The sequence below is a fragment of the Heptranchias perlo genome, chromosome 2 (genome assembly GCF_035084215.1).
Source record: "Heptranchias perlo isolate sHepPer1 chromosome 2, sHepPer1.hap1, whole genome shotgun sequence".
Lineage (NCBI taxonomy): Eukaryota > Metazoa > Chordata > Chondrichthyes > Hexanchiformes > Hexanchidae > Heptranchias > Heptranchias perlo.
The window spans coordinates 85864944-85892342 of record NC_090326.1 but is presented as its reverse complement, the minus strand read 5'-3'; the positions used below and the strand labels follow the sequence as shown (position 1 = coordinate 85892342).

Here is a 27399-nt window from a genome sequence, read left to right as displayed (position 1 = left end):
GTCGCTGCCGAAACGGCCGGTAAGGGAAAGCTGACACTCAACACCCATGATCGCGAGTGACCGTATCATCACCTGCCATCAGGCGCACTGTCAAGTTGGTCCACATGCCTCAAAGTGCCCTCTGTTCTCTTGCAGGTGCGTCTTTGGATCAAGCGAGCATGGAGGGCGATTCCTCAGAGGACATGGCGGTCTCTGAGGGTGCATCGTCACATCAGAGCCAACCATCCACCAGCGCAGAGACACGCACCTCGGTGGGTCCCCCTCGCCAACTAGTTGGGGTAGCACTTGGTGAGTCACTGCGCACGAGTGAGCATGAGCAGACCCTGGTGGCAGGGGCAGCCGCGGAGGGTCCGCGACGGAGGGAGCACTCATCTCCAGGCTCTGCTCAGCCGGACCCAGATGCTGAACCCAGGGGGCCACCAGAGAAAAGGAGAGTCGTCGAGGGCCACCAGCTAATTGCTGAGGTGCTGGCAGAGGTGCCGCGCGCATTGTCCACAATAGCGCAGGCGATGGAGGAGTCCACCTCCTGCATGTGGGCATTGGTGGCGCAGGCACAGGAGGGTACCGACGACACAGTGTCGCAGGTAGGTGCGGGACTGTCTGCGGTGGAGGACAGGCTGGCCTCCCTCGAGCGTCACGCACAGCTCCACTTCGAGTCCTTGCAGGCCCTCACAACGTCTGTACGGATTCAGGGTGAGCAACATTCCGACGCCACCAACAGGCTGAGGGATACACTAGGGGTGGCCTTGCAAGGCCTCACACATGCCATCCAAACTGCCGTCCAGCAGGGTGGAAGGGGTGATGTGGGCCGAGGCCAAGAGAGGGATGATGGTGACCGGGGACATGGAAGCGGGGACGCCTCTCAAGGCGTCCCCACGTCCCACCCGTCGCCCACCTCTCAACCAGCACCCGCAATGGTGCCTCCTCTCCAGGTGGCCGAGTCTGCCCCTGCCCCGGTGCAGGAGGAGCAGTCTGTGGAGGTGCCCTCACGGGCACCGAAACCCAGGGGCCGTCCGCCAAAAGCATCTACCCGGTCAAGGCAAGAAGACGAGCAACCTGCCACTACCTCTGCTGGAGCCACAGGGGTAGCACCACGTAGGGGTTCCCGGAGAAGAATTCCAAAGGCCTTATAATCACAAAGGGAATACACCAGGGTGTTTATTATTTTGTACTTTGTTTCTTAAATGATGTCACATTCCACATATTAAATAGTCTATTCTCACCACTCCTGCCACCTCTCGTCCATTCTTCCGCGGCTTGTGCAGTAGTTGCGTTCCGTGGAGGCCATCATGACGGCGAACACCTGCTGCCACCCATTGGGCACACTGCTGTGGGTGCAGGATTACTGGCAGCACTCTTCAGTGGAGGGGGCTGGTATGGCCGCTCGCATGTGCAGGTGAGGAGATGCGAGCGCCTCGCAGTGTCTGACTCTAGGAGAACCGTTGACGTATGAGTGCGTCCCTGGCCCGGCGACCATCCCGGTGAGTCGCGGCTCGGCGCATGGGTCGTCCAACATCCTCGGGCGCGTCCTCCTCCTCCTCCTCCGCCTCCGCCTCCTCCTCCTCCTCCTCCTCCTCGCCCTCGCCTTCCTCAATGTGGGTGGCGGGTGTGGATGGGGCCTCCTCCAGCGGCACCCCTCTCTGTTGGGCCATGTTGTGCAGGGCACAGCAGACAACTATGATTCGTCCCACTCTGAATGGTGTGTATTGGACCGCTCCCCCAGAACGATCAAGGCACCTGAAGCGCATCTTGAGAAGCCCTATGGTCTGCTCAATTGTAGACCTGGTAGCAGTGTGGCTGTCATTGTACCGACGCTCCGGCTCGGTGATGGGGTTCCTCAGAGGTGTCATGAGCCACGTGTGGAGGGGATACCCCTTGTCGCCGAGGAGCCAGCCGTTGCCGGCGTTGGGTGCCTGCAGGATGGGCGGGACGGCGGACTCCCTGAGGACGAAGGCATCGTGGCAGCTGCCGGGGTATCTGGCGCACACGTGTAGGAATCTCTGGCGGTGGTCACAGATGAGCTGGGCGTTCATGGAGTGATACCCCTTCCTGTTGATGAACAGCCCTGGCTCATGCGGAGGTGCCCGTATTGCGATGTGGGTGCAGTCGATTACACCCTGCACCCGTGGGAAGCCGGCCATGGCATGGAATCCAACCGCCCTCTCCATCTGGCTGCGCTCGTCCATGGCGAAGTTGATGTAGTGGGAGGCCCTGCGGAACAACCCATCGGTGACCTGCCTTATGCACTTGTGTGCAGAGGACTGACAGACCCCGGTGATGTCCCCGGTGGCACCCTGGAAGGAACCGGATGCGAAGAAGTTGAGGGCAGTGGTGACTTTGACGGCGACAGGTAAGAAGATGCTGCTTGGTCCATCAGGGAGCAGCTCGTCGTTAAGGAGGCTGCAGATGTCGGCGACTACCTGGCGATTGACTCTGAGCCTCCGTATGCACTGCTCCTCGGAGAGGTCCATGAAGCTGAGCCTCGCTCTGTACACCCTGTGCGGAGGGTAGTGCCTCCTGCGACGCATCTCTCTCTGCGGTTGCCCTCCCTCCTGCTGTGCAGGTGGGTGTGCCGCAGCACCGTGTTGGGGGGCCCCACCTCTCCGAGGCGGACGGCGTGGACTGTGAGGCTGCTGGGGCTGGTCATCCTGTTCGTCCTCCGACGATGTCAACGCACCACCCATCTGGCAGGTGTTGGTGTGAGGGGTTGTGCAGGGTAGGTGGGTGGGTCCTCGGACTGGGGCTGCGGTTTCGTGTCGGTCTGTCCTCTGGCTTGGCGGGGGTTGGTGGAGGGCAGGGGTTGCCCTATGTGACGCGGTGGCCTCCTGCGTGGAGCGCACCTTGGCACCTGGCACAGGCTGCTGGCTGCAACACGCCTGGTTTGAAGGGTCCTGTTTCCCCCAGTGTGGGAAACTGACTGCTTTGACCGTAAAATCCCACACTTCCTCTTTTGACAGCTGCTTCAGCTCATTAACTGACCACAACAAGCAAGTTAAGTGCTCTCAAGTGGAACCCCGCTGGCTTTAATTGCCTGCGGGATTCCCACCAGCGGGGCTTGCGCGCGCAGCCCCGCACGTCAGCGCGGTACCCGGAAGTGGCCGGGATTTCGTCCGAATCCGGTCACGTGATCGGAGATCGGGATTTTCGGGGCCCCCCCGCTGGAAACCCGCAGGTAACCCGACCCTAAAATCGAGCCCAAGTAGTGAGACTTAACAAAAAAGAACTGAAATCAAATTAAAAATAAAGGGATGATTAACCACTGGAATCAGAGTGTGTTGTGTATTTTTTTCAAAATGATAAAGGATAGGAAATGGCAGTGTGAAAGATAGCACAGGATGAAGCATACCACAGTGGTTTTGAAAATACTTTCTTCAACTTGAAGGCCTGAGTTCACATTCAGCCAAAATAAATTAAGTGAAATTAAGTCTTATAGATGTTAAAGGTCTGAAACAAAATTGAGTTTTGTCCAGCTTGAACCTTTTACCAAGCAGATAGGAGTCCTCGACACAAAATCAAGTTCAATGTTCAGTCTAAACTCTAAAATCTGACATTTCGATTGGCTCCAGTTCATTCTTTCCAATGCAACTAAGAATAGTTGCATGACATGACAAATGTTACCTCTGCAGGAATATTCTCAAACATCATGAGGTGTATCATGTACCACACTGCTGCTATCACACTTGTACAAAATTCAAGAAACAGAGGCAAAAAAACACGCACACACCAACAATGAAATAGAAAAGGAAAAAAGGAAAGAAAGTAAAAGAACAAACTTAGATTTATGCCGAACGTTTCAAATCAAAGTGCCTCATAGCCAATAAAGTACTTTTGAGTGGGCACCGTGCACACTAGGCCCAGTTGTACTACATATTGAGCTGCCTAACCAATGGTCTTTAAAGGGACTGCTGGAAAATGTTCCAAAAATAACCAGGGAAATTTTAGGGGGGGATTTTTGTGGGACCCGGAGGAGCAGGAGTGTGGCCCACTGACAGCCTGTTCTTACTCTCCCAACCCAGGATCAGCTTTCTGCTCCAACAGGCCCAACTTGCTCAACTGGGATCTTGGCCTGCACCTACTGGCAGCACAGGTATATACTGCTGCTCCTATGCCAGATGACTCTGCCTGCCAGGGATGTGTGGGCAACTCCCTAAGCTGGGAGTCCCCAACCCTGGCATCCCCCCCTCAGCTTGTAGGGCCCAGTTGGGAACTCTATCCCTTTAAAGGCCTGCAGAATCCCCCATGTAAGGCTGAGACCTGGCACATTTGGGTTTCTCCTTAGTCCCTGGCCCTCTGGCACACTCCCACTGGAGTTGCAGCAGGAGTGTACTGAAAAGGGCCAAGACGTTTTGGTCCCATTGACTTCAACAACATCAATATAATTTCTAGGGCATAGCAGCTGCAGGGAATGTCCATAGACGTTTAAGGGGAAAGGGAAGCGGGTTGACATTATGGGTGTGGGTCCTTGTCAAATCTCAGTTCTGGAGGGGGCGGGATCTTTACTCAAGGTGTTGCCCCCTCTTTTCAGATGCTGACCAGCTTGATGTGTGTGTTCCAACCTTTTCTGTTTTTACTTTGTATTTCTGTACTCACAGTTTTTTTCTTTTATTTCCCCCCAAATTTTGCATTTTTAGCTGTTTTAACATATTGTTATTGCAAGAGTCCTGAGACCACTGGCTCCTGGTGTGTGGGTTTCACAGGGCCAGTCTGATTTGCTGGGGCTGGCCATCAGGAAAATCCGATTGTTTTGCTGGGTCATCCTGACAGCCGGCCTAAATGGTTCCACATTAGGGTTGCTGCTGGCTGCTTGGCAACTACACATGGGGGAGTGTTGACTATGGTAGTCCCTATCTAGCACCAGTGAAGAAATCGAGTTTGTGTCTATCTTTCCCATAGCTTCTCACCACCTTACTTCCCTATTTTCATGCCCTTTTGTTCCTTTTCATTGCCTCACCGAGATGATCTTCACACATCATACGCCAATTTTCACCTCTTTCCAGCTTTCAGAAAACCTGATGGCAGGTCATTAAAGTCAATAACTCTGTGACAGGATGTGGAGATGCCGGTGATGGACTGGGGTTGACAATTGTAAACAATTTTACACCACCAAGTTATAGTCCAACAAATTTATTTTAAATTTCACAAGCTTTCGGAGGCTTCCTCCTTCCTCAGGTGAACGGTGTGGAAATGAAATTTTCGAATCCTTCGCATTTGTAAATCACAGAACAATGCCTGGTGATTACTGCCCGTTGCCAAGGCAATCACAGTGAGCAGACAGAGAGGTGTCACCTAAAAGGCCACCGAATATACAAACCCCCCAAAAAAAGAGAGAGAGAAGGAAGGCAGTCAATGACCCGATCGACAGTTCCGACGGGCCACAGCGAAAAATCGCGTAGACCTCCTCAGAAGACTAACACGGGACGCAACCAACAGAGTACCCTTCGTCGTCCAATACTTCCCCGGAGCGGAGAAACTACGTCATGTTCTCCGCAGCCTTCAACATGTCATCAATGATGACGAACACCTCGCTATGGCCATCCCCACACCTCCACTACTCGCCTTTAAACAGCCACCCAACCTCAAACAAACCATCGTTTGCAGCAAATTACCCAGCTTTCAGGAGAACAGCATCCACGACACCACACAACCCTGCCACGGTAACCTCTGCAAGACATGCCAGATCATCGACACAGATACCACCATCACACGAGAGGACACCACCCACCAGGTGCACGGTTCATACTCCTGTGACTCGGCCAACGTTGTCTACCTCATACGTTGCAGGAAAGGATGCCCCAGAGCATGGTACATTGGCGAGACCATGCAGACGCTGCGACAACAGATGAACGGACACCGCGCAACAATCGCCAAACAGGAGAGTTCTCTCCCTGTCGGGGAACACTTCAGCAGTCATGGACATTCAGCCACCGACCTTCGGGTAAGCATACTCCAAGGCGGCCTTCGAGACACACGACAACGCAAAATCGTCGAGCAGAAATTGATAGCCAAGTTCCGCACCCATGAGGACGGCCTCAACCGGGATCTTGGGTTCATGTCACACTATGCGTAACCCCACCAGCGAACAAATGTTATCTGTTTTTAATATAAGGGGTCATTGACTGTCTTCCTTCTCTCTCTCTCTCTCTTTTTTTGGGGGGTTTGTATATTCGGTGGCCTTTTAGGTGACACCTCTCTGTCTGCTCACTGTGATTGCCTTGGCAACGGGCAGTAATCACCAGGCATTGTTCTGTGATTTACAAATGCGAAGGATTCGAAAATTTCATTTCCACACCGTTCACTTGAGGAAGGAGGAAGCTTCCGAAAGCTTGTGAAATTTAAAATAAATTTGTTGGTCTGTGACAGGAGTCAGCATTCCTGATTCATGACTCATAGAGTCATGCAGCTTAGAAGGAGGCTATGTGGTCCATCGTTCCAGTGGCAGCTCTTTGAAAGAGCTAACTAATTAGTCCCATTCCCCTGCTCTTTGGCCAGAGCCCAGGCTCCTACCTGTTGTTCTCTTCCCTCCCTCCCCTCCATTGTTCTGTTCAGTCCCACTTAGGGCATTATTTATTTCCAATTTTCCGAATGGTCTATGCCAAAAAGCTAATCTACCTTTTCTCTACAGATGCTGAAGTTCCGCTGTGCACTTCAAGCATTTTTGTTTTTATTTCAACAACACAATAGTCATTATTACCTGATATAATTAGTATCTGGAATGGTCTCCTGAGTAGTGCATTGGAGGCAAAAACTGAAGTCATTCAAGAGGCAATTAGATGTTATAATAAGAACATCGTTGGCTTTTATGGATGGTTGAATTGGACGGACGACATGACCTGTCTCATCAGTATTTATCTTTGTGATATCAGTTACACAAACTAGAGTTCGATAACAATGATGAGAATAAGATGGGGACAAGTACAGTCAGAAGGAAGACACATAGGCAGTGGCCACCGGATTTAATAAAACAATGTATTTTAAAATCAAGATTCTGACAAATGTTACCACAAAAATAGCTCTGGTTACACATTCTCATTCCCTTTTTGACATTTTTTTAAAAAAAAATAACAGCAATAATCTTTTTATTTAACTTTGAACATTCAATTCAATCAAACATTCTAACAAACTATAACTGGAAATCTCTATTCTGGAAATGATCTTGACTGAAAGAAATTAAAGTTGAAAGAAATCAAGAAATTCTGTGACCCATAAAGTAGCAAGTATTATTACTTTGTTACACTGGTATTTGGTGCAAGAGTGACGTGCCACTCTGGCCCCTGATGTACTGCCTCTCATTTGATATAGGCTGGGGAGAATAATGATTTTTGGGTTTCACAAATAGATGAGGTACGACCGTCTCATCCCAAAGTAGAAAGATTTCCAGATTAAAACACTGCCAGTCCTCTGCTCACAAAGAGTTCCGGGATGAAAGAAACAGTGAAGTAAATTTTAGGATTTGGGGTAAGAATTCCGACCTGTCCACTCCTGGAACTGTGCTTAGAGTACATGTACCAAAATTGTGTACTCCCAGCCTGCGATCTTCTGTCCATTAGAATTAATGGATGGTGCAAAGCTTCATGCACAGGAATGGATAGGATTTCAGGCACAGAGGTCCCCATATGATTTTCTAACCATTAATATTAATGGATGGAAAACCATGCTGGACGTGCTGACCTCTATGCCCAGATTCCCAATAATCGTTCCATTTGTGTGAAGCTCTGAAACGGGAGTACTAAATCATGCTAGTACTGTGATGGAGATCCAGCTAGGTCTGGGTTTTGCAGCCTCTCTCATATTCTTTTTTGCGATGATCGCTACCCAAGTGTTAATTCCTGTTGTTGTTCACTAATGAAGCTGCTCTGTTATTTCTGCCGCTACTTCTTTATTGTTTCTCGTCATGATCACTTTTCATCCGATTCTTAGGACCTGGATGATTGTAATTTTACGGGATTTAAAACATTGTGGTTTTAACAATACTGACATACTCACTTCATTTGAAATTTTAATGCTAAAAGGCTTTAGTTGGTAACAGTTCAGGCATGGCCTGGCTGCCGACTAAATTCAAATTAAATACGCAGGGCACATGGCACATCAATTGACCCTGACTAAAGCCAAACCACACGTCTCCTTTTTAATGTTCAGGCACTTGCTTCCTGGTTTATGTGCTACTCAGATGAGGTGAAAGAGAAAGAAGGAAATAGCAAATTGGATATAAATTCAACTTTACATTTACATCTTTAGTTATTTTAAGGCGTTTCTGCCATGAGCCATACTATGGCAAGCGGCAAACAGTTTTTTTCAACAGGTGTATAAGAGGCACTTATTCAAAACAACATCACAAAGGTTTGATAAAGCTTCAGAAGGTGACTAAGTACATGTTTTGAAATTGTGCTTGCTGAACCCAACAGAATATATCCTACCTCCAAAGAAAACCTTGCATTTCATGACTTGTGTTCTCACCATGTATCCCAGTGTGATTAAGAGTCGTTGAATAACTGCCAGTCACACTCATTAGGATTTATGATTAGGTGTCTCCAATTGTTAATTAAGGCCAACTAACAGCACCAGCAGATAATGGTTACTTTCTTTTTACTATATAATTACAATATAATTACCCACAGGATATCAGAACTATACAAAACCTTTTCACTAAATGTGCCCTCATTAGAAATCAACTTATAATGCACAATTATTCAGTCAACCTGAATTAATTGAAACATTATTGCATTAATGGATGTAACATTAAGTACCAAGGCCTGGTAATTTCTGTGGAGTTAGGGTTTCATGTACAGAGAAGCCTACTTATTATCATAATGTTTTACATCCTAAACCTACTCATTATCATAGAACTCCAAAACACTACTCCATTCCCTATTCATTTCTATATAATTTATCATGTTTCAGGTCATAATACAGTTTAATGTCACTGATTATTTTATCTAGGTTACAGCATCTCAACCAGTCACAATTAACCCAAATTAAATATGCAAACATCTCTGAACCTTTTCACACCTCACCTATGTAAATGACCTCATTTTTCTTTGTTTTAGTGGAGGTTTTTATTGCTAAATTTTCTCCCCTTTTCCCTCACTTCTTCCTCTCCTATTGGTGCAGCTGCAAAGCCACATGTCACTCTTTGGCCACTCACCCAAATGGCCATTCTTCATGCGAGAGCCTGGTCAGTGAATGGCAGGCTATTTGTTCATGGGAAGGTATCATTCCACTTATAATCACTGGTTAGTGAAGCCTAGTTGATTTTCCCTTCCTTGAGCCAGGGCACTGAGAGCAATTGTAATTCTTCTGCTGCCACCCCAGCTGAGATCAACTAACTCAGTGCAGACCAAGAATTGAATCTGGGATCTCAGTCCATATGGTTCAGGTAATAAATTTCTCTGATGCCATGTCTTCGTCTTCATCACGTTTAGCTTTTGGATACACCAATATATGAATGATCGGTACCTTTCAATTAACTTGTTCTAAATTAGTTTAGACTTGTTCCATTCTAATTAGTTCTTGAATGTGAAGTGACGGGTCGGACCTTCACTCTGGAGTCAGATTGTATTTTACACTATAATTGCAGTATCAGTATGAAGTGAAACCATTTCACACCAATGTTATTTATAATATGAATATACCCTTAGGCCAAATGGTCTCTGTCTATTTCTGTCTTCTTATGTTACAAAACACTTGTCCTGTTTCCAACATTTGAGCAAACCAATTTGGTTAGGTCTAACCCTACTGATGCAAAAGGAAAAAAAACTAACCGTTTCAAACCCTTATCATAAACAAACAAACAACAACAACTTGTATTTATATAGTACCTTTAACGTAGTAAAACATCCCAAAGCGCTTCACAGGAGCGATTATCAAACAAAATTTGACACCGAGCCACATAAGGAGGTATTAGGACAGGTGCAGTTTTAGTCTCCTTATTTAAGAAAGGACATAATTGCTTTAGAGGCGGTTCAGAGAAGGTTCACTTGACTGATTCCTGGGATGAGAGGGTTATCTTATGAGGAAAGGTTGGACAAGTTGGGAGTTTAGAACACTGGAGTTTAGAAGAATGAGAGGTGATCTTATTGAAACAGATAAGATCCTGAGGGGACTTGAAGGGGTAGATGCTGAGAGGATGTTTCCCCTTGTGGGAGAGACTAGAACTAGGGGACACAGTTTAAAAATAAGGGGTCTTCCATTTAAGGCAGAGGTGAGGAGAAATCATTCCTCTCAGAGGGTCGTAAGTCTGTGGAACTCCCTTTCCCAGAGAGCGGTGGAGGCAGGGTCATTGAATATTTTTAAGGCTGAGTTAGATAGATTCCTGATTAACAAAGGAGTCAAAGGTTATAGTAGGTGGACGGGAAAGTAGGGTTGAGGTCACAATCAGATCAGCCATGATCTTATCAAATGGCAGATCAGGCTCGAGGGGCCGAATGGCCTACTCCTGCTCTTAATTCATATGTTCATATTCGTATGTTTGAGATCAAAAGCTTGGAAAAAGAGGTAGGTTTTAAGGAGCACCTTAAAGGAGGAGAGAGAGGTTGAGAGGCAGAGAGGTTTAGGGAGGGAATTCCAGAACTTAGGGCCTAGGCAGCTGAAGGCATAGCCTCCAATGGTGGAGCAATTAAAATCGGGGATGCACAAGAGGCAAGAATTGGAGGAGCGCAGAGATCTCGGAGGGTTGTAGGGCTGGAGGAGGTCACAGAGACTGGGAGGGGCGAGGCCATGGAGGGATTTGAAAACAAGGATGAGAATTTTAAAAACGGGGCGTTCCCGGATCAGGAGCTAATGTAGGTCAGCGAGCACAGGGGTGATGGTAGAACGAGACTTGGTGTGAGTTAGGATACAGGCAGCTGAGTTTTGGATGAGCTCAAGTTTATGGAGGGTGGAAGATGAGAGGCCAGCCAGGAGAGCATTGGAATAGTCCAGTCTGGAGGTAACAAAAGCATGGGTGAGGGTTTCAGCAGCAGATGAGCTGAGGAGGGATGGAGATGGGCGATGTTACGGAAGTGGAAGTAAGTGGTCTTGGTGATGGAGCAGATGTGGTTGGAAGCTCATCTCAGGCTCAAATAGGACATCAAGGTTGTGCACGGTCTGGTTCAGCCTCAGACAGTGGCCAGGGAGAGGGATGGAGTGGGTGGTTAGGGAACGGAGTTTGCAGCGGGGACCAAAGACAATGGCTTCGGTCTTCGCAATATTTAGTTAGAGGAAATTTTTGCTCATTCAGATGTCGGACAAGCAATGTGACAAATGAGAGACAGTGGAGGGGTCGAGGGAGGTGGTTGTGAGATAGAGCTGGGTGTCATCAGCGTAAAGGTGGAATCTGACGTCGTGTTTTCAGATGATGTCACCGAGGAGCAGCAGGTAAAAATTGTCAACTAAAATTCTCCTTGTAGGTTTATGAGCATTATTTAAAACTATGGGAACTAAAACATAAATGTTAAATAACGACCCTCTCCACTTTTAGTGCTTTTTCTGAAGAGGTTATCACTCAAGGCCAGATCTTTTAAATAGCTTCTGGATCTTAGAACTCTCCCCTTGCACAGAAACACCTTGGAAGTTGCTGGAATCTTATAAGTAAACTTTATTTTATTTTATTCATGTCAGAGTTTTATAGTCATTATTACATAGAATTTTACAGCACAGAATCAAGTCATTCAGCCCAACAGGTCGATGCTGGTGTTTATACTCCACATGAGCCTCCTCCCACCTTACCTCATCTCACCCTATCAGCATAGCCTTCCTTTCTCCCTCATGTGTTTATCTAGCTTCCTCTTAAATGCATCTATGCTATTCGCCTCAACCACTCCATGTGGTAATGAGTTCCACATTCTAACCAGTCTCTGAGTAAAGAAGTTTCTCCTGAATTCCTTATTGGATTTAACAGTGACTATTTTTGGACTCCCCTACAAGTGAAAACATTTTCTCCATGTCTACCCTATCGAACCCCTTCACAATGTTAAAGACCTCTTTCTGGTCACTGCTCAGTCTTCTCTTTTCTATTGTTATGAACCTATTTTATATTTGATCAATCTTTTTCTATACTTGTTTTATTCTACAGAGTTTTACACCATTATTATGCAGAAAATTAATAAATATGAAATAAATTGCTTGACAATTCTTAAGATCTCGGTGCTAATGCACACATCTTGCAGTGCAGATTTAAATGCGTTATTTAAGATTATTATAAACTGCTCTTTAGGTTTTTTCCCATTTCTCCCAAAAAATTGGAATTTGCTTTTCTTCCTGTGCTGTCTGCTCCTACCTTAACTCTTCCTGGACACTTTTTTTTGGTTACTTTGATTCCCCATCCTTGCCTGAACTGCCTCTTGAGTTGCAGTGTGGTTCGAGCACTCTCATTCAGTGCTGCCAATACATTTACAAAGAGCAGATGGAGTGTGAAGTAGTAAAGGGAGGGTCAAATCAAGAAAGAAACAACTAAGAAACAGAAAGAAGTGAGGAGATATATACAAAACACAGAAAATGTAAAGAAAAATGATGGAAGGAAAAAAGAAATTGTAAAGAAGGGAAAGAAAAAAGAACACAAGAAATTTTAAAATAATAAATCAGAAAACAAAAGCAGGAAGCTGCTAATAGTTCACATCGACTTTAGCTGTTACCATAGTGATAATATCTGCATGTTGTCATCTGTGGCACTGAGTCAATATTGCACAGTAGGGATAGGTGTCAAATGTAAAGTGCTAATCTGAACTGCTCCAAAGGATAATGTTTGGTCTAACCATCATAAAATATGACAGTGCATCTGGAGAAAAATAATCCTGACACCATTTTCCATTACACAATAAACTTTGAGAAGATTTGCCAGATGTTATAGGCCCCCTCAAATAGCCTTGTACAGGACATAGTCTGTATAACTATATTAAAGGGGTCTGATTTAAATCTTAACAAGAGAAAAATGATAAAAATGAGAATTAGTCCCAGAAATGCATAATGGAACACATATGCTATTAAATTTAAAAGAAAAGAAAGAACCATGAATATTATGGCTGGGATTTTCCAGCCACCCATCGCTGATTTTTTAGTGGAATTGGAGTGGGTGGGGGTGGGAAATAAGTTGAGGACTCATTCGGCCAGTTCTCCACCTAATTGTACAGCCCTCCTGTGTCTGGCCAGAAGTGAAGGGTGACACACAATACGCCCGCCCATATATGGTGGGTATATTGTAATTATGTTCAAATGATGGAAATACATCCTATCATCCATGCCATAGCAATACTGAATGCCAGGGATGCCTGTTGAACCCTGACATCCAGTGCTTCTACAGCGGTAGAAGGGGGGGGGGATTGAAAATTTAAGTTAGGGTAATTGAGTATAATGACTTTGGTGGCATTTTCCAACAGAGGCTACCAGCCACCTACACAGCAGCAGGCATCTGAGGCCTGCCGCAATCAACCTTCATTCCCTCTCCAGGCAGACTCCTCAGCAGGGACCTGAGAGCCCACCAAAATTATTTAAGTACCCGAGGCTAGAAAATTGGCCTCAGTGAGGTCATACTTTTGAGGCAAGCGGAAGTCCCACCCCAATTCCGCAATAGCAGTATATCTAACCTAAGCAGTATGCCTACCTTTTGGCAGTATATCCAGCTATGGCAGTATATATCTAGCCTTGGCGGTATAGCCAGTCATTGTGGTGTATCAAGCCTCAGCAGTTTTGAAACAGCTGATCAGAAAATCTTATTAAACTAGCACTTTCAATTAATCTGAATTTGCCAAATGCTCATTTTGCAACTCAACAGGAATCAAGATAAAAGTTACAGATGAAATTTTAAAGTTATATTTAAATTTAACAACATGGACGAGACATATACATCTCACACTAAGAGACATCTTATACAATACACCGATATCAATAGAAATAAAGATCAGCTCAAAGTGAAACATTACAAGCCAAAAATATATTCTCTTATAGGTCATGATGATTTCCCCCTGAAGACATACATGCTTTTGTATTTCAGAGGCTCATTAAAATTACCCTTATTATAGGCTCACTTGTCTGCATTGGAAGAAACGACACTTCTCTCTTTCTCTGTCATTTTTTTTTTATTTTTGGGCTTAGTGTAGATTAACAGGATACTTCATACAGAGCGTTGCAATAAGTTTTCTTTTAAAATGTCATCTCTGATTTCATCAGCCTCCTGAATAGAAATACAAATCCTAATATAGAAATGAAAACAACAGCTGGAACTATCTCCTAACTAAATCCAAGGCAACATGTTGCATTAATGTTGTACAGAATACTGAACAATGAATTTATATTTCAAGCTAGATATAAATGAAAAGATGGCAATAGTGTTGTATGAATCATAGCTAATTAATTATAAGAAAATTAAGAAATAAGCATGCAGAGAAGGGAAAGATGCCACCAGAGTTCTCCATCATACAACTCCCTTTGTGCATTTTGTTTTGAGATTGATTCTTATTGTGAGTAAAAGAAAGCTGACCCACGTGGCAACATTAATGTTTCACTGTGACCTTGTATTTGTGGAAACATGTTTACTTCTACCATTCTGGGACCACACAAAGTGTTGGCAACATGACGGACACACTTAGGTTTCTAAAACAAATAATTTAAATCATTGCTGGCTTACATATAAAACGCCCAAGTACTAAGTCCAATTCAAATTTGTTGCTATTTTAATATTATCTTTCTTTCTGGTAATGTGAAATGACATGGTCACATGACTAACCACTCAGAAGGCTTAGCCATTTTCCACATGACTTACAGCATCAATAGTAGTCAAAAGGCAAAAAAAAACAAAGGCCAGGAAATTTCTCGCTGCTGCTCCTGTTTTGAGGAATTTCCATCGCCAAAGAGAGAAATATTAAGATCAAGCAGCTGGTTCAGTTTTATTCCAACAGTTTAGAATGGCTAATGCACTTGCCTACACAGCAGCAGTCATTGTACTCCAAACATAATTCATTGTATGAAGTGCATACTTCATATAAGTATCATAATTACTTCCTGTAATACTTTCCCCATCACATGCTGTTAATAACAACTCCTATTGTTATAAAACAATGTATCTTCCAACTCATCATGCGACGAGACTTTACTTCCTGTTGTCGCGTTTTGTAACACTTTTCTGAAAATTTTTGCCATTACAAATTCCTATGTCTGCATTTAGAATAGAAACTGCCGATATAAACTTCTTGTACAGTAAACACATTCCCACACTAGTGTTGGCATTGTAGTGCCTCAGTGTTGTGTTTCCCAGCTGCTCAGCCTGTACTGCAGAGAAACTCCTATGTCACACTTAACTCCACTTCTCTGCTTCTCAAATTGTGCTAAGTTTTCCTGTTTAACTATAAATTATCATATAAAATCAAAGTATTATGTAAAGATAAGGACAGATTGGTTGACTTCAAATTGGCAATTGAATTATGTCTGTGCACCACGCCTCAATTATCTCCTGCCCTTTAAACCTGCTTCAACTGAAGAATACACTTCGTTTTGACTCCCTGGGGTAAATTTTCGTCTTCACCACCTGGGCAATAATCTGGCAGAATGGATTTTCCATCTGTTGAAGAACCCACCCTTTAAAATCAATGGAATGAAAACCAGGTGGGTTTTATAATGAGCAGGTGATCCATAGGAACAGCAGTAGGCCATTCAGCCCCTCGAACCTGTTGTGTCATTCAATTACATCATAACTGATATATATCTTAACTCCATCTACCCACCTTGGCTCCATATCCCTTAATACCCTTAACTAACAAAAATCTATCAATCTCAGTTTTGAAATCTACAACTGACCTAGCAACAGCATTTGTTTTTTTTTTGGGGGGGGTGGTGAAGATGAAAATTATCCCCTGCCCAGTAAGCAGCACCATGAGAGTTCCATACATACTAGTCAATGACCCATGGTGTTTTCTATGCATAATACAAGGGCAATCATGGAGAATGTGTGCCCAAATTCCCAATATACACTCCCAGTGGACATAATTCCATGCCAGGACCACAAATTCACAATACTTCCCCTTAATGCTAACCTAGAATGCATTACTGCCTTCAACTCTCTTGTAGCCCTCAGCTATTGTTTGGACAATATGGTGTCTGCACCAATCTCTCGCTCCCAGCAGGGAGCCACACTCAAAGGAAGTACTGGTGCCATTGTGGTGTAGCCCTAAAACCAACTCACACTCCCTTCAAGCACAGTTCCCCACAGGGAGCTTAGCATCAGTGAATTTTCCCGCATACACAAATTTTCCTTTTAAATCACAGCCATCCCATGTAACTCATTGAGCGACATCAGCATATGAATATAATGGCCTAAATTTTAACATGGAGCCAGGAAGACGGCAAAAGCGGGTGGGGGGGGGGAAATTCCTGACGGGAAACCCGGAAGTATGGTATTGACGTAAGGATGTCTTTTTTTTTGTCGGTTTCCCGCCCGAATGGCTAGCCTGATTAACAGGTGGCTGTCAGTCGGACGGGAGAAGAGGAAGGATGTAGATGCGAGAAGGTAAGTCTTGGGGGGGGGTCGGGGTCGGGAGTAGGAGTCATCGGGGGGGGTCGGGGTCAGAGATCATGTTGGGGGCGGGGGGGGGGGGGGAAGGTCACTGCAGGTAGGTTTGTTGGGCCTGAGGGAAGCACTTCTGCTCCTCTGGGTCCACAAGCAGTGCAATAAAGGCACTCACCTGCTGTTTCGGGCCTTCTCGCCTCCATGACGTGAAGTAGAAGGCCCGGGATTCCCGGCCCCCAGGGGTTAAAAACAAAAAAAAAAGTGTAAAAATGGAGGCCCGCAGCCCGCCTTGAAAGCTTTCAGTGACCGACCCACCTCCTAAGAGCAGGTTGGTCGCCTGTCCCTCAACCCGCCTCCGTTAAAACCAGAAGTGGGTGGGTTGGAGGCGGGTTGGGTTTGGGTATTAGATTTGAAAATTTTTTACTGCCCCCCCCCCCCCCCACCCCATCCGCCCCCAACCCACTCGTTCTTTTGGGTTAAAATTTAGGCCAATAAATGTTTGTTACATAAGCAAATCGATGAGTCTCAATGCTTGACTTACAAAATGTTTGCATTATTTTTCATAGTGAGATACCAAGTTATTTAACACCTTGCACATACTTGAACATTTTGAAACCCCAACCGATTTCTGAACATGTGAGGAACATCAGGAATTTTTAACACAGGTGACTTACCAGTACGATGGGACAAATAGAAGACGGTGGTAAGATATGATCTTTCAGTGGTCCACAGTCACATTCAGGCTTCATGTGGGAAGCACACTTGTTGTGGAGCTGTAAAAAAATCATATTCAAATGATGGTTGAATGCTTGGAATCAATTTACTTGAGAATTGAAAATAAATAACACATAAACCTAGAAACTTGTTTGCTATTTTAGCAGAATCATTGACCAGGAGTTTCCTCGGAGCTACTCTTGCTCCACCGTCAGAACTTTGCCGTAAATTCCGTTAAATGTTTAAAGATTTCCGCTGCACTTCTGACAAAGTTACGGCAGTGGTGTGGGAGCAGCTCCAAGGAAATTCAGGGCCATTAACACCTTTAAATGGTGCATAAGGAATATCATACAAACATGTGAGCACTCATCCGCTAATATTGCCAACATCAATCTCTAGGCTGTAGTCCTTGATTTTTCAAGATGCTCATGGGTTTTTCTCTTAACAGCCCAAAATTGATATGCAGCTAATTGGCCAGAAAATGACTGATCAGCGAAGTGCATGTGGAGCACCCTAGAAGTGGTAACTATAACAGACTTTAGAGAAGCCTCCAAAGGATCAGTCTGGTCACCATCTTCCCACAGACACTACTTGTTCTTTCTTTTCAAGGACTTTATTAGTGAATGTGTTATTTTATTGAGGTGATTAAAGCAGAATAAAGGAACATTGACAGAGCACATACTGTGCAAAATTAACTTTTAATTAAAATGAAGTTACCCATAATTTCTCAGTCCACCTATCGACAATACACCTAGATCATTTCATTCACAATCCCCTCTCTCAACTGTCAAACCATATATTATGATGTGTAGCGTTGCGTTTACTAGGGGGTCGAGTAATGCATTATGGAACAAATAGGGTCACGAGTAACCAGTTTTCCCATTTTATATTTAATTTTTTATGCAGCAAGAGGCAAGAACTTGGAGTACCAGAAGCCTTTTGTTAGGTAAAGCCAACTGTTCAATGCTGTACTTGACCTTGTCTTGGTAGATGAGAGGAACTAATTAGGGAAGACTGGAGTCATTCTCCCCGATAGCTTCCCTCAGCTTCCAAGATGAGATATAGGTAAATAAGACAAAAGCAAACAAAAAATTACAAGTGGAGACCAAGAGATTTCTTGGAAGGGAGAGTAAGATGGTTCAGAAGAAGCTACAGTCGGGGGAGAAGGAAGGAAGTAGTAAGATGGGGAGTCTCAGGTAGGAACATAAAGCAATGAGGAGATGCTGAGAGGGAAAGTTGCAAACTACAAAGTCTGGAGGGGAGGGAGGGAGGGTGGAAGGGCTCACAGGTTGGACAAGATATTCTGACAGCAAATTAAATCATAATTTCTCAGTCCACCTATGGACAATACACCTAGATCATCTCATTCACAAACCCCTCTCTCAACTGTCAAACCATATATTATGATATGTAGCGTTGCATTTACTAGGGGTCGAGTAATGCATTATGGAACAAATAGTCACCAGTAACCAGTTTTCAACAGATCTCATATGATGCCACACTTTCCGTTAGACATTAATCTTAAGAAGAAGCGATGAAATGCCCCTAGTGGTGAAAAATGCAATGGCATGACTCAGATTTCTCCCCAAGACAACTGAGGCACATATGAAGGCTGATAGTTACACCTGTATTTTCCCATTTTAAAAGCCTAAATATTCAGCATTGTGGAATGTTAAAATAGCACAATGGTGAGTTACTTCAAATTATTCATTGTCAAATACAATATGGTCGAACATAGTAATTTTTGGATGTGGTCTTTGTAAAAAAAAAGACCAAATTTTCATTGATGTGCAGCCTTTCAAAGTCTCAGGATGTCCCAAAGCACTTCACAGCCAACAAAATTAATTTTGAAGTGTTGTCACTGTTGTTTTGTAGGCAAACGCTGGAGCCACACAGTGACCCACATACAACAATGAGTTGAATGATCAGTTAATTGGTTTTTAGTGGTGTTGGTGGCAAGATAAATGTTGGCCAGGACACCAGGAGAACTGATACCACAGAATTTTTTTACATTCACCTGACCCGGCAGATGGAGCCTCAGTTTAACATCTCATCTGAAAGACAGCACATCTGATAATGCAGCACTCCACTGATGTGTCAGACTAAATTATGTAGTGACTACTTAGCAACTGTTAATGCTGGTATCTCTTTTATGAGTTTCTTGATCTGGGATTTCATGGAGATGATGGTACTTTTGAAAGACAGACTTGCATCTTTTTCTTTTTTTAAGATCATCAAAATGAGGGAATTTAATGCTGGGAAATGGGAACACTTTCCACTTTAAGCACACAGTCACTCCCTGAAGCGTTCCCAAGTCAGACTAAAGTTCTATCAGCCCCAACTTCAGAAGATCAACCATTACTGCACCAGTGTAACCTTTTTTCTATTTCCCACACCAACTGCCCTCAGGCCTGTAGGAGTGACACTGCCAATTAGTACCAGTTTAGTGCTGTAGACCCAGACACACTAAGAGCTGGATTGAGACTCATTTCACTTAGGACCCTTACAACCAATGGTCAGAGGGGAATTTTATCCCATCATCTGGATTAGATTTGAACCTTAGTCTCAGAGTTGGAAGATTAGTGTTTAACCCACTGTGCCACCTAGTTTCCGTAGAGACTTGCACGTGTACGGTGCCTTATCATTTCTCTGAGAATGTCTCAAAGTACTTCACATGAAATACTTTTAAAGTACAGTTACTGTTGTTACGTAGGCAAATGCAGCAATTTGTGCACAGCAAGATCCCACAAACAACAATGAAATTATGAATCAGCTACTCTGTTTTAGTGATATTGGTTGAGGGATAAACGTTGTCCAGAATACCGGAGAGAACTTCCCTGCAATTGAGACATGGAATCTTTTACGTCCACCGGAGTAGTCAGGCAGGACCTCAATTTAATGTCTCAACCAAAAATGGCACCTCCGACAGTGCAGCACTCCCTCAGTTCTGTACTGAAGTGTCAACCGAAATTATGTGCTCAAGTCTCTGGAGTGGGACTTGAACCCATGACCTTTTGACTCGGAGGCAAGAGTGCTACCACTGAGCCAAGGCTGACACTTAGCAATGAAACTTATCCGGCTGGATTCTGCTGTAAAAATAACAGTGAGGCTAACGGCACTCACCGTTATTATTACGCCAATAGGACAGCAACTTCCATTGAGCGTGTATGCACAGTTAAACATGAAAATCTGGAAGATGCTGTCCGAGATGCGCAGCCCTCCATAAGCCGTGCGAAAATGACATTGCACCGTCTGGCTCCCCATTCAAATGTATTGAACAGCGTGAAGTTCCTGTACTGACGTCATAGATACAGACTAAACTTACCACAAAGAGTTTGGGCTTGTCCATTCTAGTCTAAGTACCCCTTTAAAGGCATGGTAAGTCTTAATTATTGCCAAACAACCTCTCTGGCACTAAAAATTAACTTTTACAAGTGTGGAGTCTCATTCCTTCAGCTTTTAAAATTTAATTTTTTTTAAACTTTGTCTTTCTGTCTCTTTTATCTCTCTCTCTTAATCCAATCTTTCTTTCCCTCTCCTTATTTCACTTTCTGTACCTGATTTGACATTGAATTCACTATTCTAACTTGCACTTGCTGGTTCTGACTCTGCGCTGCTCATTAACGATGCTTCAATCTGATTGTAAGGAATCTTACAACACCAGGTTATAGCCCAACTGTTTTATTTGAAAATCACAAGCTTTCGAAGGCTTTCTCCTTCGTCAGGTGAGTGTGGGATTCGGATTCCATGGAATCCGAATCCCACACTCACCTGACGAAGGAGAAAGCCTCCGAAAGCTTGTGATTTTCAAATAAAACAGTTGGACTATAACCTGGTGTTGTAAAATTCCTTACATTTGTCAACCCCAGTCCATCACCGGCATCTCCACATCAATCTGATTGGTTAAGGAAATGCACAGGTGCTTACCCTGTTCACACAGGTCCCAGATGCCCTGTAGAGGGCGCTGGGCTGTTTAGATGTTTGACAGCAACTTGCTATGCAAAACTCCTTAGAAAGTCTCTGGGTAAGTGCAAGTGCAACGAACGGCTCACAGCAAAACCTGACCCTTTATGCTTTGCCAAAAAATTATTTTAAAGAGGAGGATCGCTGCCAATTTATTTTCCAAAAAAATAATTTTTACAAGAAAAATCCAAAAGCATCCAAAAATGTCTAACAAAAACATTGCATTAAATAGGCAGTGTCGTCATTACAAAATAAAATCTCTTCTTGGAGCTATTTAAGGGCTTCTGCACCCATGGAGATTCCCTTGATCCCATTCCAAATCCCTCTCCCAGCACAAATACCAGGGAATTATGCTTATTGTTCATTTAAATCTGGGACTTCAATGAGTGTCATGAAGGAAAAGGCGCAAGCACTTCAGCTCACTAAAAATAGAAGAGTGGGGAGTTACAGCCCAGAAAGAAATTGGCACCAGGATATCTCTCTCAATTCTCCGCTCCCTCTGCACCAGTTGCATACCTGCTCTCCTGGCACACAGGCGGTGTTAAAGGCCTAATCAAAGTCACAAATGACACTTCTGTGACTGTGACCGTGGTGCATTTTCTGTCCTTGTCTTCTCTGACCTCCCTGCAGCCTTTGATACAGTCATACACACCATCCTCCTCCAACACCTCTCCTTCGTTGTCCAGCTCAGTGGAACTGCCCTCACTTGTTTCCACACTCATCTATCAAATAGGTAAGAGTCCCCCAAGGATCAATTCATGGCCCCTTCGCGATCTCATCTACATGCTCCTTGGTGACATCATCCAAAGATCTGGGTCAGCTTCCACAAGTACGCTGAGGTCACCCAACTCTACTTTTCCACCCCCTCTCGACGACTCCACTGCCTCTGTGTTGTCAGACTGCTCGACCGACATCCAGTCTTGAATGGGTCGCAATTACTTCCAGTTAAACATTGAGAAGACTGAAGCCATCATCTTCGGCCCCGTGACAAATTCCATGCCTTTGCAACTGATTTCATCCCCCTCCCTGACCACTGTTTCAAATTGAACCAGACTGTTTGCAACATCAGCATCCTACTCAACCCTGCACTGAGCTTCTGACCCCATATCATCTTCATCACAAAGACCGTTATATCACCTGCCTCCACTCCTGCTTCAGTGGCCGAAACTCTCATCCATGCCTTTGTCACTTCCAAACTTGATATTCTGTTGCTCCACTGGCAACCTCCCATTTTCCATGCTCCATAAACATCAGCACATCCAAAACTCTGCTGCCCGTATCCAATTCTGCATTAAGTCCAGCTTACCCATCACTGGTCATTGTTGATCTACATTGGCTCCTGGTTTTCTAACACCTCCAATTTAAAATTCTCATTCTCGTGTTTAAATCCTTTCATGGCCTTGCCCCTCCTACCTCTGTAACCTTCTCCAGCCCTACAACCCTCCCCCAAGAACTCTCCATCTGCATCTTGTGCATCCTCCCTGCCTTTGCCCCACCATTGGCGGCTGTGCCTTCAGCCATCTAAAGTCCCACGCTCTGGAATTCCCTCCACCTCGCTCTCCTCCTTAAAGATCCTCCTTGATAACCCACCTCTTTGACCAGGTGTTTGGACAGCCCTCCTAATATCTCCTTCTTTGCCTCGGCATCCACTTTATGATGATTACATCTCTGTGAAGACGTCTTTCCATGTTAAAGGTGCTGTATAAATGCAAGTTGCTTTTATTGTTCTTGTTGATGATTGATGCACTTCTGGTGGCCTGGGCACCTGCAGAACTCCGTAGTCTTCTTCACAAATTGTCAGGGGTGCTTTAACAATCAGGGGAACAAGCAGCTAGCCCTCGATTTAATTTCTCATCTGAAGGACAGCACTTCCAACAATACAGTATTTCTTCAATGCAGCACTAGAGTGTCAGCCCAGATTAGGAGCTCAAATCCTGGAGTGGGACTTGAACCCTCAACCTTCTGATTCAGAGGTGCACAAGCAAACAAAAATTGCACATATATAAAACTCTGCACTGCCATGTTTAACTTTACTGAGCTAAGCAGTAAGCTGAGCTGGAAGTCAGAAAAATTGTTCACTGAACCAAACTATGCCATCTCATCACATGCCCATTAAAGTTATGAAAATCCTTACTTCTAGACAAGCATTTCAATTCTAATACCTCAGATCCTTAGGTATTCTACCAATTCTTTTGAGTAATGTAATTGTGCTAAGGCTGTCAAAGCAAGTCTCCAGTGTCAAGTACTGGATGAATAAATCTTTCTTGCAACTACATAATCCATGAAATGAACCTCAGATGAACAATTAAAGATCTGAAGACACTACACTGAGGAGTTGCTGTTCTACATTAGCATGCAATCTCAGATTAATTACATATTGTACATGATGCAGATGATATTCCAATGCCATATTTCACTATTTGATAGAAGGATTTTCTTTTATTGTTAAGAACCCTTTCCTTTTTATAACCTAGTTCTACATCAGCTGAATTTTTAAAAGCCTCAACAGTTAATCTTGCTTTCTAGTTAGAGTATCTTACTCTGCTTTTAAAAGTCACCCTTTCCTTCCTAAAGGTGGTACATTAAAATATGAAAAAATCTAAGATAGCAATGTTTGTTTTGAAAATGTTATGAAATAGAGGGGCGTTATCAAGATGGCACAGCAAGTAGGAGAACCAATACATGGCACCAGCAGCTAGATGTAGGTTCAACTCTCCATGACACAAGTTTCTGATCTGAGCCGTGTCACTGTGGACAGGCATTGGGTGGAGCCCAGCTGTTTCTCCGTTGGATGGAAAGGCAACTAACAAGGAACATCTTCACCTAAGCACTCGTGTGTATTTCCTAGTGGTTGGTTCTAAGAAGCAGTGGTGGAAGTTTAGAAGCGGCTTGCCCATTCATCAGGTTACCTGCAGTTAGTGGGTGCTCTATAGAAATTGGTGAGGAGGGAGGGGGGGTGCGGAATGAACAATGAGCCTCCAGGTAGATATTACAATGCACACAACAATCTTCTACATACTCACAAAGCATTATATTTTTCTAAATTGATTTTATCTACTTACTCGAAACACATGCTATAAGCAAGATATACAACACCTGTAATTTATGAAACTTAAAGCACATAGTATGTGAGACCAGCAGGATCGTAAGTTAATAGCCCAACGATCTGCTGTTTGCTGTTCAGTAAATCAATTGTTGTCAGATTTATTTATTTTTCCTTTACGTCGAGCTTCCCCCTGATGATTCAGCTGTTTAAGGCAGGGAGCACCTCAGCCATATAGACCGAAAAGGTTCCAGATTCAATCCCCGTCTCTGTTGAGTTAACTGATCTCACTTCAGGAGTTAGTAAGAGCATTACAATTTGTCACAGTTCCCCAGGGCTAGGAGAGGCGAATCCGCCATGGTTCCTCACTTATGTTTGCCACTTCTCAATTCAGTGACCCCTGCTGGAAATAAGCATGTATGGATGTTGTGCAAGGACAGGATCAGGAACAGCTGCGATGCCCCACACAGTTGAATAGCTCACCAACTTTCAACACTCAATCATAAATAATGGACACCTGGGCGAGTTACAGGAAGATGCCAGCACGTGTGGAACTGTACCCAGCAAGGAGTTAATATCCTCTGGAGAGGAGGCAGGAGACTCAAGTCATTGAGTACATTCAAAACAGAGATCGATAGATTTCTAGTTATTAAAGGCATCAAGGGATATGGGGATAGTGTAGGAAAATGGCGTTGAGTTAGAAGATCAGCCATGATCTTGTTGAATGGCGGAGCAGGCTCGAGGGGCCGGATGGCCTACTCCTGCTCCGATTTCTTATGTTCTTATGAAGGAGAGAAAATAAGCAGTAAAAGGAGAAATAAACATTGCTTGATATTATTGAAAGTGAGAAATTTCTCGAAAATCATGCTTATAAAGTATATTTTTTGCAATGTTTGTTAAGAGTTTTGGGCTTTTTCAAACAGTTTTATTGCCTGTGAGAAATTTAAAAGGCTTGACTCTCAGAAAAGCAACAAACCTGACTAAAAAGATGTAAATTCTCTCTCTACCTTTCTCTCGCTCTTCCCCCCGCACCCCCCCATCCAAGTATTTAAATATTTGAAAGTTACCCTCTGCCAGCTTATATATATACCGTGGATAAAAAAAATACAAAACTAAACAACCAGTTTAAGCTTTAACAAAGTCTGCAGGTTACTAAGCAACAGGCCACGCAGCCAATAAGATTGAAGCTGTACATTTCCTTTGTTGAAAGAGAAGGTTTGGAAACAAGTCTCTGATTCTCACACCAGCAATCATCACATCCAACTGGTCAGGAGAAACACTGTAATTTCTAATAATTAACACATCTTTAGAGTATTAAAAATAATTACAGCTAACATTACCTCACGTGAAAAATAAAATACATAAGAGGTCTGTAGTCACAAAAACACAGGCACCATAATTGGTTCTTAAATACAGACTCTGTCGTTTCTTAAGTAACTAGGCTGAGGGAAGTGGATTTTTAAAAAAATTGTGTATTAAGTTCAAATTAAAAACAGAGTCTGAAATCAAGTGGTTGACCTCTGACTGGTACACAGAGATATTTATGCAGAGAAGTTCACTTACCACAGGTAACTTAGCAACAGGAAATTAAGACCCAAGTAGGGTTAATTTACCAAGGACGCCAAGGCCTCATTGTAGTGTAATTCAGTGGCACTGTAATCTCATACATTTGTCACGCTAATTCCCAACCCCAGTGGTGAGGCTACTTGTACGCTAATTAATGCTCACCAGGCGATACAACATTAAATGAATGCACCTCAATGAGGCATTGAAATTCAATGATAAATAGCAGCTCTGTAACTTGGCTGCGTGCAGGCTTAGCAATAAAATTATCAAATCCCTACATTAAAAAAAACTCTGATGGACTTTGTAGGAAGTGTGTCTTGTTCTTTTGGGTATGGAAGAAATCAAATGCTAATTGCAGATTTAATAAACAGCAGGTTCTCAGTTTCTTCTCTCAATCCTGCAGTGCACTAAACTAACTTTGATTTTTATGAGTAATGAGCAAGCTGGCCGGTTATTTCTCCTGGACCCCACTTCTGTTTCCACTTGGTAACTAGAACAGTAAATAATGTGCATTAGAAGAACTCAAACTGGCTGCATGCCCTTTCGTGCACCAGATGTTGTTTGGGGGAAATGATGGGCACTCACTATAAAACAATGACGTGAGTTTTGCGTCACTGCAAGACAGAAATAAACATTGCACTGTAAATATCACTAGCCCGACTTGATTGCAGTTGATTAGTTCCAGGCCTGTTCCTCCCCAAAGCTGTTGTTACTGAGCTGGATCCAGCAATCATATGATTCTAATATAGGGGCTTAAATGTGACAGTTAGCACTCAGCATAAGCCAATTATCAGCAACACAAAATGTGGGCAGATTACCTCATTGGACAGAGATTACAAATTAGTAGCAAGCTTGCAAGCAGGGAGGGGAAGTTTGAAATGAATTTAAAACAAAACTCTGCAATACTTTCGTCATTACAAAATGGTTTTAAAATGTTTACCTGACGTGTAATAACGTGATGTTCTCAGCTGCTAATCTTTGTTACGACATCTGGTGTGGAATCACTGAGCAGACGCCATCTGCTTTCTCCACCAGGGAAGAAAATCCAGAGGGTGACGCTTTCCGAGCCACTTTCTCAGTTTCTGATTTCAGGTCAACATTGGCAGAGGTGGGAGGTCACCTGACTTTCTTCTCCTAACCAAGGATGGTGCACAGCAGTCCAAGTTGCCATTTCTGAGACTGGCCCAGTGATGAGCCCTTTTTTCCCAGTAACTCCCACTACCTACTGGCAGCTACTGAGATATGTTCCAACAAGCACAGCCAATATCTCAAAAAAGATTCACATAGATTTTTGGAGACTCCCCAAAATTTTCATATTTCCCTCCCCTCCGCAAGGTGGTTGCTCTTGCCGGGGGCACAGGTCCATGGGTATTGCCAGCTCTCCAGGTCGGGCTCCCTGGTATTCATTCTTCATGTGTGGGAGTTTGTTATTTGACCATTGATGATATCAGAGCCAAGCCTAATACTGTCTTCACCTGATGTTCACACAAGTGCATTTTTCAGCAGAGGTGACTGGATAGTGACGAGGCACAGGGACCCTGACTGATTTTCCCCTTTATGGCTGAGAAGGCTGATGTTAATTGGGGCATCCCTCACTCTTCAACTCCGGCAGAGATCGGCAAACCCAGAGCAGGGGACTGAT

The 27399-nt window shown here is 44.0% G+C and overlaps 1 protein-coding gene across 1 annotated transcript in view; it reads right to left on the bottom strand.

Moving 5' to 3' along the window:
* The window catches only part of dgkb (diacylglycerol kinase, beta), a 635142-nt gene that overhangs the window by 381589 nt on the left and 226154 nt on the right, over window positions 1–27399 (bottom strand). Inside the window, exon 12 of the mRNA XM_067998463.1 lies at window positions 17146–17244. Within this exon, the coding sequence (XP_067854564.1) occupies window positions 17146–17244 (99 nt within the window). The remainder of the gene's footprint in view (window positions 1–17145; window positions 17245–27399) is intronic.